Source organism: Pogona vitticeps, chromosome 1, assembly GCF_051106095.1.
Source record: "Pogona vitticeps strain Pit_001003342236 chromosome 1, PviZW2.1, whole genome shotgun sequence".
NCBI lineage: Eukaryota > Metazoa > Chordata > Lepidosauria > Squamata > Agamidae > Pogona > Pogona vitticeps.
The window spans coordinates 150,263,761-150,275,973 of NC_135783.1; the positions used below are offsets into that span (position 1 = coordinate 150,263,761).

General features: G+C 40.5%; 1 protein-coding gene across 1 annotated transcript in view; it reads left to right on the forward strand.

The window, feature by feature from the left end:
• The window catches only part of PLCB1 (phospholipase C beta 1), a 587,785-nt gene that overhangs the window by 17,748 nt on the left and 557,824 nt on the right, over positions 1-12,213 (forward strand). The window contains exon 2 of the mRNA XM_020809018.3: positions 10,911-10,988. Coding sequence (XP_020664677.3) covers positions 10,911-10,988 — 78 coding nt within the window. The remainder of the gene's footprint in view (positions 1-10,910; positions 10,989-12,213) is intronic.

Here is a 12,213-nt window from a genome sequence, read left to right on the forward strand (position 1 = left end):
TGATGACCTTAGGCCTTTTTATACATAGATTGGGAAAGTCCTTGAACTGGTTGGAACGTGTTTTGCTTGAAAAAAATGTAGGGAGCAGCTATTGCAAGGAGCTGGTTGTCCAGAACTGTAGAGTGAGAAGCACAGGAAAATACACATGTGGTTCACACAGATCCTCATTTCTTAGCTTGTCAGGTTGTACTCGGAGTGCTTGTGTGAAGCAGACCATGTACAAACAACACTCTGCAAGACTTGGCAAACCTAATTGCCATCTGCCTTCATCCTGTGCCTTTTGCCTGCAGAATGTTCACACATCAGTTTATTGAAAACTTGAAAGATGGAAAATGAGCTCTGGGCAATATAGCCAAACATGCTGGGATTACTGTGATGGATGTGGGATTAAACTGCCTTTAGTATTATCAACCCCTTTCTCTGGAATACCACTGTTTGGATTGGATTGATTAAAAGTCCAGAAAGGTCTGTCCTAGCCAAACCTCTGCAAGGCATCATACGAGGTTTAAATAATTCCAACAGTTTTTGGTAGACATATGTAAATAAAACAGTCCTAAAAAGTAGTTTGGTCAATGTGCTTGTTATATGGCAAATGTAATCAGTTGATGTAGCCCCATTGAAATATATCCTCATGTTGTGTTTGCTCACATACAGATCTCACTTTGTATTCCCATATATTTCTGTTCCCTCTCACTCCCTTCTCAGTCTCTGTACCCCTGGCTTTTCCCTCCCCCCATTTCTCTTTAGGGTAGGGAGGCTGTGTTTACTGTTTTTGCTCCTTCCACCCTTATCTTACTGGAGGGATAGATAACGGGAATACCTAAGACCTCAACTTTTCTAGTAGGTCAGTCCAGTGGATATAAACTCACTTTGCATCATGGCTAGTATACAATTAAGAACTTGGCCCCAGTGATTGCAGGGAGAGCAGTGAAAAAACAACAACCCTGATTTCTAATTGCAGGAGTTTAGTACTCCTGCCACACAGGTATCTGTTTAAAAGGTCAAAATGCCATTTTGGGAGACAGTCAACCAATCAGTGCTATTTAATGATTATATGTATTTCTGTCAAGAAAAACAGAGCAGTCTGATCTTTCCCATTTCCATTCCTTGCCTTGTTCCCTGCATCAACTCTAGCAGGAACTAGTCAGAGTATCTCGTGAGGTGTAAATTAGAGATTTTGTCCTCTCTGTCATCACAGACAGTTCAACCCCGTTGAGCACTGGATTTGAATTCATAACAAACAAAAGCCTTACTTTAAAAATAAGCGTCATAAATGTCAGCTTCTCTTATAGAAGGAATATTGACTGAAGGGGTGGGTGGTGACTGTGTGTGTAATCTTTTCCTGTTAAGGGAGTGGGATGACAGTTTCCCCAAGTGATTTGTTTGCTGCAGGATAAATCCTTGTTTGTTCATTAGGTACAGTATGTATTTACTAACAACATATCCTTGCAACAAATGAGAGGTAGTGGTGTGCCTCTTAACCCCTTGGGTAGGGTTTTGGATTGGAAAGGCTGAAAATAGAACAAGAAAGGTCCCAATAAACTAATGATGTCTCTAAAGAAACTTATTTTTTAAAAAAAAAACATATTTTTTTAACTTATTAGCTTGCCTCAGAGTTTGAATCAGTATCTCTCCGTATGCTTAAATACTCTGTTGTAGTGTGTAATACTAGGAAATATTTTTAGTAATCATTAGAGATGGGGGCATTCATATACGAATACGAATTCCACGCACCGCTGGCTCTGCTCTCCCTTCCACTTGTTCTGGAACTCCCAGTCGACTATCCAGTCCTGGCAGAAGGAGGGAAGATGAGTCTCCCTTCCAGGCTGATGAGTGGATAGCCAACTGGGAGCTCCAGAGCGAATGGAAGGGAGAGCAGAGCCAGCAGTGGCAGCGGACGCGTGAGTGGACAGTTCAGCCTCAGGGGACGTAACGAGAGCCGGACCCTTGTTACATCCAGCTCTGCAGGGGTATTCGTAGACAAATACACCCATCTCTAGTAATAAAGTATATTTATTTTATCGGAGCAATGGAGGAAATGCCAAATAATTAAAAAAAAAAACAGATTTGTTAAAACAAATTTAGAGTGATGGCAAGAGGGTACTAGATTTCTGTATTTTATCTGGAAGCATCAGATACCAGAAGTAGCCCTTAAAACTCTTGCTAGATGATGACTGAAATCCTGTTTCTTAGCGTACTTAAGTTGCACTAGAGTAAACCTATTGAATCAGTGGGGATTTGAGTCAACTCCTTCATATGTTCCATTTATTTAAAAATGTGCCTACTCTAATTGTGACCTATTGCACTAAGCAACAGGATTGTTTTCCTCACTGGAAGCAATATTTATATTATTCGGACAGTCATCCATCTTCTTTCAGTGCTTTTGATGGGATGGTGGATCTTTGCAAAAGGCTGGGAAAAGGACATTTAAAAACAACAACAACAGAACGTTGATAGTTATCCCAGAGGGAAAGTCTCAGTCCATTAGCAAACCTTAGGTGGCACTGGCCTGACCTATAGCAGTCTCTTTGAAAGAGTAAGGGAGGTTATGATCACTGGCAAGTGCAACACATCTCATTTAACTACAATCACAAGCAATAGAACATCTAAGGATCTGGTTTATTTATATTTAGAATGAGGGTATTTTTTTAAAGGCAGAGAAAAATAACAGAAATATTTGTTAACTAATTCCTTTGTGACAAGTTGTTACCCTAGTGTATGGTGTATAACTTGCAAAATCCCTATTTGGCTTTAAAAGTCAAGGTCTTTTTTGTTTTGGTCATGTAATGGAGGGAGAAAAAGTATTTTTACAGAGCTTGTATATTTTGTTAGGTAAATGTGTGTTTTTTTAAAAAAAAAAATAGAAGAGAAACAGAAACCTAGCAAATGAAGAAATAAAATTTCCTAAGAGTGCATAGATTTCAGTTTTTGATGCTGCCTTGTGGAAAGTCTCATTCCTCTACCCCTATTCAATGCTGAAAATTTATTGAGAAGTCTCAAGTGTTGATCCCATAGATCTTGCAAGAAAAATAACCAATGATCTTTCTTCATCATGCCTCTCATTAGCATATGGCCAGTTGAAGAGCTACAGTATCTAGATATTATAATGTGGTACGTTTGATAGTGCTACAGTTGCCTTGGCTAGGATTGGCAAAGGGTAAATCCCCTAAAGTAGATTGGCCATCAGGTTTCTAGAGAAGAAAAGAATGGGATTCTTCTACCATCATTCATAAATTCTGAGGGGCTTCAGAGTTGTAAGACAAGATTACTTAAGTTTTCCATGCAGATTAGTTGATTCACACTGTGTTTTACAGTTCAGCACAGTGAGCACAGACCTGGGTGTGTTGGGGATTAACTGAAAGTGCAATATATATATATAAAATCATAGGTAACTGGGAGTCAAAAGTAGGGGATAAAGCAAATGCAAATGTTGTTGGGAAATTTGGCCTGGGGGTAGTTATAAAGCAGGAGAATGACTCAGAGTTCTGTGAAGCCAGCAATCTGTTCACTGCAAATACATGCATCAAACAACTGAACAGACAGATGTAAATGTGGACATCACCAGATGACCTGTACTAAAATCAAATTGGCTGTGTAACTGGAAGCAGAAGATGAAGAAGCTGTATTCTGTATTCTCGAAGGCTTTCATGGCCGGGATCCGATGGTTGTTGTAGGTTTTTTGGGCTGTTTGGCCATGTTCTGGAGGTTTTTCTTCCTAATGCTTTGCCAGTCTCTGTGGCCGGCATCCTCTGAAGATGCCGGCCATAGAGACTGGCAAAATGTTAGAGAGAAAACAAGCTATTACAATAACCAGTGCAAAGAAATAGAGGTGAACAACAAAAGAGGGAAAACAAAATATCTCTTCCAGAAATTCCAAATTACCGATGGGAAATTTAAGCCTAGATTAGGAATGCTGTATGATCAACAGGGAAACTCACTATCTACCCAGGAGGAAATAAAGAGGAAGTGGGAACACAGTATACCAAAGACCTATACAAAAGAGGTCCTGAGCGTTCAGCCTGGAGGCATGCATTGCATCACGGCCTCTCCCAATTTGAAGAGACCCTTGCCCAGCAGGCCGAGGCAAAGAGGAAGTCACAAAAGCAGCAAAACCAGGGAGCTGGACAGGGGACAGATTGGATTTGTCTTCAGTGTGGAAGAGATTGCCACTCTCGAATCGGCCTCTTCAGCCACACTAGGCGCTGTTCCAAGTCCTCCATAGAGAGCACAGTACCATAGTCTTTCGAGACTGAAGGATGCCTAACTAACTAAAAAATACAAAAGAGTTAAAAGAATGACAAGGCCTTCCCTTCAGACAATTCCTGATGCCCTCTCCTCTCCCTCTCCTATTGTTTCCTCCCTCTCCTAAGGTTTCTTCTGTTTAAAATTTTTTATACTGTTTTATGCTGTTAGCCGCTTAGAGTGGTCTTAACCGACCAGATAGGCGGGATATAAATAAAATAAATAATAAATACATTATGATGAAGAGCCTGAAGTCTCCTATGATGAAGAACCAGGAGTTCTAGAAAGTGAAGTGAAAGCTGCTCCAAAAGTAGTGAAATCATCTACCAAGGGTAGATGAAGTACCAGTAGAGCTGTTTCAAGCCAGAGACTGAATGTATCAAAATTTCAAGAATATGTCAACAAATATGGAAAACAAAACACTATCCCACAAACTGGAAAGTTTCAGTATACTTTCCGATCCCCAAGAAAGATGATGCCAAGGAGTGCAATAGCTTATAGGACCATTACTTTAATTTCTCATGCAAACAAAGTGATGCTCAAGATGTTGCAACAAAGACTTTTATATTGAGCAAGAAATATCTGATGTTCAAGTTGGATTCTGAAAAGGAAGAGGAACTTGAAATCATGTTGCAAATATCTACTGGCTACTGGAGTGCACCAAAGAATTTCAGAAGATCAGCGTATGCTTTACAGACTACAGCAAAGCTTTTGACGGTGCACAGCATGAGAAACTCTGCGTTGTTCTGAAGTGGGTGTGCCTCAGCACTTGATTGTCCGATGTGTAACCTGAATTGTGAACAGGAAGCTACTTTCAGGACACAATATGGAGAGACAGAATGGTTTCCTATAGGCAAAGGTGTCAGACAAGGATGCATTCTGTTGGAGCTTTTACAACTTCACACGCTGCCTCTAGTAGGTGTGGCTAGGAGATAACTTTCTGGACTGGGGTGATAGTCAGTCTATCCAGCACTAACCAATTGTTCGTTCCCACCTGTGAATTCAAAGAAATGCATGCCTCTCTGCTGAGTATTCCTTAGAGGCAAAAATTGTGAAACTGAGGCTGCCCTGCTTTGGGCACATTGTGAGAAGGTAGGATTCTCTGGAAAAGACAATGCTGGGAAAGGTGTACGGCAGAGGAAGACAAAATACATGACTCCCTAAAGGAGGCTACAGGCTGGATTTTAGAAGAGCTGAGCAGGGCTGTTGAAGACAGGACATTTTGGAGATGAGTCAGTCCAAAGTCTCCATAAGTTGGAGGTAATTTGAGGGTACATAACAATAACAAGAAGACTTTAATGGCTGACCAACTTGGAAACTTCTTCAGAGCATACCGTATTTTACCGTGTATAAGATGACACTTTTTTCTAAAATAATTAGAGGAAAAATTGAGAGTCGTCTTATACACTGTAGGTAGCAGTCGTGTGCGCTTGGGTGCCTCTTGCCGCCGCCGCTGTCACCCAATTGCCTCTTTCAGAGCTCACGGCTTGTCTCCTCTGGTGCGGTGGCTGAGGCAGCAGCAGCAGCAGCAGGAGGCAGAGACGGAGGCAAAGGAGCATTCACACGCTGCCTCCCACCCACCCACCTGATCACCACCTCCAGCGAAATTGAGCAGCTCAGCTCAGTCTCTGCCTTGTTCCCCCCTTCCTCTCCAGGGGCGGAGACTGCAGGAGGCCTAGGCGAAGGAGCATTCACACACGCTCCCCGCCTGTGCTCCCCACTTGCCTGATCACAGCTGCCTTGTCCCCTCCGTGGTGGAGGCAGCGCGTGCGCTGGGGCGCCTCTTTTTGCCTCGTTAGGAAAGGAGAGAGAGGAACAGCTCCCCTTCCTTTTTTGCTAAACTCAGTGCACCCTCACTTTTTGAGGCACAGAGGTTAGCAAAAGGCGTGCCTTTTCAAAAGGTGAGGGCACGCTGGGTTTAACAAAAATCCTCCTTCTCAAAAGGCGAGGAAAAGTGGCAGTCACTTTGACAGCCGCTTTCCTTGCCTTTTGCCAAGGTATGGGGCTTACCAAAAAGGGCTCCCTTTGATGCCTGCTTTTTAAAATCTGGGGTTAGAAAAAGGGGGGGAATCGTCTTATATTTTGGGTTGTCTTGTACACGGAAAAATATGGTATTTTACTGTCACTTTGAAATACCTGAAGGAAGCCTGTTCCAAAAGTGCCGCAGAACAAATATATGAAAGACAAAGTACTGTACAGTAGATCATGCTGCAAACCATTTTACAGTTTGTATTTTAGCAGATTTCAAGAAGACTCAGAACAAGATGGGTCCTTATTAGTTTTCATAATAGAATTGCTATCAGTTTTCAATCAGAAGTAGCACTGGGCACTCAATAGGATGTGACTGTAAAATAAGGAACTCTCACTAAAACAGAGCAGCATTTGATGAGCATCTTATAGCAATTTTTCAAGATGTGTCTCTGGAAACACATTGGGCAAAAACAAAAGACAAATAAAAAATAAAGAAGGCAAAGACGTTGTGGCATCTTAAAGACTAAGCTCACATTATAATATAGCAGTTAGTCTTTAATGTGGCACAATTAACATGGCTAACGCTTCTAAAACTACTATTATGGAAAAACTTCACCACTGAAACCAGTAACAACCTTGTAGGAAGCAGAAATACAGTGAATCGGGGATTCCTCTGTACACTGCATGTTTCGAAGAAAGAACTAGAGAGATGAGTGAAGGAAGGGTATATCTCAAAACTCAAAATAAGGAACATATAGCAGAGTGGATGACACCAGAAAGATAGGATTGATAGAAAAGGAGAAAATAATAAAATCTGGATGGAATCAGGTTTGAAGAGAGAACAGCCAGACAACTAATACTCTGTCAGATGAGGCAGCCGGATATGCTTCAATCACACGTATGGGTGGTGGTAACAGTTTAAAAGGTTATATGTACATGGCCTTCTTTTAATGGTAGATTCAACATGATTCATTTTCTGTGATTCTACAAGAGTTTGATTTGTCTGGTTGCTTGACAAGCAAATAAATTTTGACGTCAGTTAACATACATCTGTCTCAAACAAATATACAGTATCAAGAACAAAGCTTTTCTTTTTAGATGGATCACTGTCTTGCCAAAAATATTTACGAGTATATTAAAGACTAACTATTAAGTTGTCATTGTCATATCATGCTGACTTCACACCACCCATGTAAAAGTCACTGAATGAGTGGACACCAAGAGAGAGGAGAATCTTGCAGTTTGAAAGTATAGCATTGTTCAAGGTCAACATTTTTACAATTATGGTTGCATCATTTTAATTTAATTTAATTTAATTTACTGTATTTTTTCATGTATAAGATAATATTTTTCCTAAAATAGTTAAGAGTAAAAATTGAGGGTTGTTTTATACATGGAGGTAAGGGGGGGGAAAGGGATCAAAGAACTGCAGGATCGCAGTCCTTTGATCGTGCAGCCCGTGGGGCTTAGGAAGTGGGTAAAGCAGGCGTGAAAGGGCTGCAGGATCAAAGGGCTGTGATCCTGCAACCCTTTCATCACTGCTTTCTCCCTCCACTTCCGCAGCCCTTTGATTCTACTTTTGCGGGGCTTAGGAAGTAGAGGGGGAAAGCAGTGATCACATTTTCTTATTTGGGGTTGGAAAAGCGGGAGTTGTCTTATACATCGGGGCCTTTTATACACGGAAAAATACAGTAATTTAATTTGTACATTTGTTTCAAACAATATCAGTATATATGCAAGAAAATAAAAATAGGGGGCATGACAGGATTTTCCCCCTAAACTTTATCTGGTATGGAAAAGGGCATCAAATACAAGCAAGGGCATACCCTTTTTTTAATTGAAAGCCAAGGTAGCTCAGTGGCGTAGGCCTGTGGCTGTGGAGCCAAAGGTTTGGATGTTCAATTCTCCATTGTGCCTCCTTGACAGCAGCTGGATGCAAAGATCTATAGGTCCTTTCCAACTCTGCAGTTCCAAGATAATGATGATGATTAGATATACGTGAGCAACAACACACAAACTTCATTACTATTATATTGCCTCAGGATTGGGCACGGGTGATGAAGATGAGAAGGACCCCATTTATTCCAAGTGAGACTTAAACCAGACAACATATGGCCCTCTGTATCAAGTGGGAGCTGCTTTATAGGGCACCGAGCAGGCCTGTGGATCAATATGAACATTTATTTGTAGCTGTGTCCCTGAAAGATGGGGTGTGTACTATAATTAGCAGAATTTTTGGAGGTGGAGGAAATTGTCTTCTCCCCATTTAATTGGTGGAGGGAGAGATCATTTGAAATACACTATGCACGTATATGTGTCTCAGGAATCAGGCATTGTTGGAAGTGATGTTCAAAGCAGTGGTGTGTGTGTGTGTGTGTGTGTGTGTGTGTGTGTGTGTGTGTGTGTGTGTGTGCATGCATGTGCATGCGTGTGTGCCTGCCTGCGTGTGTTTAGGGAATTTTTACAAACAGATATTATGAACAATTACAAAATATTTTTTGAATTGTGATTTTTTATTTATATTGTTATCAAAAAAGAAATTAATAATTTGTTGAAATTGTAATGGTTGTGTGAATAGTAATAGAAAAAAATGAACATTTTGGAAACACAGCAGGGGACTGGGCTAATTTTAAAAAATATACAGTGGTGCCTTGCAAGACGAATGCCTCGCAGGACAAAAAACTCGCAAGATGAATGGTTTTGGTGATGGGATTGATGACTCACAAGATGAATGTTCCTATGGCCGTGCTTCGCAAGATGAATTTTTTCCTTTTTTTGTTCCTGCCTCATATTTGCTGATTTAAAAATGTTTTTCTATGATGGTAAAAAAGTTGACGTTTTTTGATTGAAATTTTTGAAATCACCTGCACAATATGTATGGCTTTAAAGAGCACTTAATAAACCCTTTGTAAACCAAATTTGACTTTGTTCTGACTTTTTTTGCCTACAGGAACGCGTTCATTAGATTTCAATGCATTCATATGAGTTTCACAAGATGAATTTTTCGCAAGACAACATTAACCGTGGAACAAATTAAATTTATCTTGCGAGGCACCACTGTATTCATAATACATATGTTAGTGCAGCAAATAAGGAATCAGAGAGGGAGATGGTATTCTGATAACTTTAAGGAATACTGATGGTCAGCAGTAATCACATATTTGGAAGTTAATCTGGAGGAAGTCATAGAAGTACAAAATTATATGTTTATGTTAATTGCCTTGGCATACACTGCTTCTTATTGGTTTTTATGAAGAGTGAATCAAAATAAAGTGAGCAGCCAAATCAATCCATTATTTCTAAAGCAGTGGTTCTTGACTTTGGGTCCCCAGATGTCCTTCAACTACAGCTTCCAGAAATCCTGACCAGCACAGCTAGTGGTGAAGACTTCTGGGACCCAAGATTGGGAACTACAGTTCTAAAGTCTTGCTGGTTTGTGGGATAGGTTCCCCTTTAAAAATACTCCTGGTGATTTGCATTATTTTTTAATTTTCCTGCTACTTTTAGCTAGGCACAATGAACAAACCTAATCCTAAGGCCTCTTGAGGCAGTGAGAGGGCTTGAGATCCAGTAGATTCAAAATAATCCCCACTACATCCCTATTCCCCCTGCTGGCAACATAATGATGTTCGTTGGTACTGTATTCTGTTGAGCTTTCTTTGGGTGTCCAGAGGTGGCAGTAGGACAGCTACCCGACCAGATGGATTGTGTCTCTGTCAGAGCCTTTCTCTGCCAGAGAGAGGCTCTTTTGACCCATACTAAACTCAGCAATCTTCTGTGGGGACTTACATTTCACCCTCATTTACTCCTCACCTTAAAAGGCCAAATGCTAGAAATGACAAAGAATTCAAACTGCTCCTGGTCTTTATGGAGGTTGCATCTCAGTTCAGGATGCATGCTTCTGAAACCTTAACTGTTCTGAAATGGGGATGCTTAAAAGCTCTGCCTAATTGGCAGGAGCTAAACCTCGTGGAAATGATGTAGAATAAAGATGCGTACAAAGGAAACATCTGAAAACACTTAAGTAACATGCTACATACTTCAAAAGTAATTGGGATTGGAAGATAATTGCACAACACATTGCTGTATGGAAATCAGCTTGGCATATAAACTTTAAAATAAATGGAGCAAGTTGACTGTCACTAAATGTTTACAGACTTGAGACTGTATCCCCACGAGGGAACCAGACTTAATATGCTTGGCTTTGAAATGTGCTTGGTGTCTGCAGTGTTGGGTTACAGCACTGTTGTCAGCTGATCTTGTCCAGCACTTGCGAAGAGTTAGGAGAGTTTAAAGTGCACAGCAAATATGTTCAGATTGTAATATATATCTGTGCTTTCAAGTAGGGGTGTGGTCGGGGAGCAGTTTAGCAATCCTGTGCTCAGTTAGGATTGGGGTCATATAAAATGCAATTTAAAACAAATACTACCAAATGTTTATCCTCAGAGATTCGTTGCAGGGGATAGGGAACAGAATTCGTTGTAGTTAAATTTAGCGACATCTTTTTCTTTAGCTGGCATTGTTAGATAAACTACAGAAGAAGGGTTTGAGCATAATATGTAAAGTGATGTACAGTATGAACATCCTCTCAGGGTGTTGTTCTTAGATGATAGCCAGGTTATGCTAGGTGTTACATGTCCAGATATGCAAGGCTTTTGTCACTAATTAATGATGTCTTCTTTTTTTGTCTTTTCCAGGACTCCACAAATTTGACAACAGTTTTTCTTCGAACGGACCCAAATGGATTTTTCTTACATTGGACAGACCAAAATAAGGTAAACATATTAAAGTAGCTTTAGTCTTTCTAGGTAATGTCTCTTCCTCCTGACTGAGTACCTTCACGGACATAATTGGGAACACTGGTGGTTTTATTTTTTTTAGGATTCAAAACTGGGTCTAGGAGACCTGAACATTTTTGCAATGTGTCCATGTGCTTTCAGAATTCAACTCAATTTTGGTTGACTGCTAGTTTGATTAAAGCTCATCTTGGCCATGCTGATTTGGGGATAATGGGGATTGTAGGCCATTGTTTATGGAAGACCAGGGTTAGGGAAGCTGGTGCTAGAACAAACTGGATTCCAAATAAAGATGGTGGTTAGGAAGTGAACAAGAGCTGGTGATACCCGAACTGCAGACGTTTACTTTGAAAATAGCATCCAGTGGCTGAAAACATATTGCACAATTTTACACCATGTAAGTCTGATTATGTCATCAGCCTTGGGGGCATATTTTGGGAATTAAGTTTCTAATCCCACCCTGAAGGATCCAAGGCTCTCGTGGGATTCCTTTCATATGTCCTGGCCCAGTCTCAGCAGCAGTGATTTTAGACCACCCCATCCTACAGACCCCAAAGCCTTCCCCAGGACAAAAGGAATCCCAGGGGAGCCTCAGAACCATTGGCAGAGGGTTCTGAAACATTTACTTACCAAAAAAACTGCCTGGGCTGATGACATAATCAGCTTTATGCAGCGTACAGCTGCCCAAGAGAATTTCAGTCAGTGAGTAACGTTGTGCATTGGGGAAAAACAATGGAAAAGCCTTCAGGTAGGCATATTATCTGGTAATAGGGCATTTATTGCTATTTCCTTGTATGTGGAAAGCAGTACCTTGAAACACTACAAAGAGTATATGTTTACGATTCTTTCCATAGTGACAAGAACTGAAATACAAATTGCCTCTTTTTTAAAGGAGAAAAAAAACAAGGTCATTGGTACTGAGATTGATGAGTTGTGAAAAATAACCCAATCTAAATAAAGGTCAAGGAAGAAGTTTTCTCTTCAGGTGATAATGATAGCTTTAGAAATATTTACTGAATTGTATCCTAAAAGGCTTTTTTTTTGCAGGGGGGGGGCGGAAAGTAAAAATAGTTCATCAGCCTGAAAGCTTTGCTTAGAAACTGAATGTTTATTTACAATCAGTGCTGACAGCTATTGAAAGATGGGTTGCAAAAAAAAAAAAGCCTTGTAGGGAGAACCTGTGCTAATGCTTGCACTTGCTTCT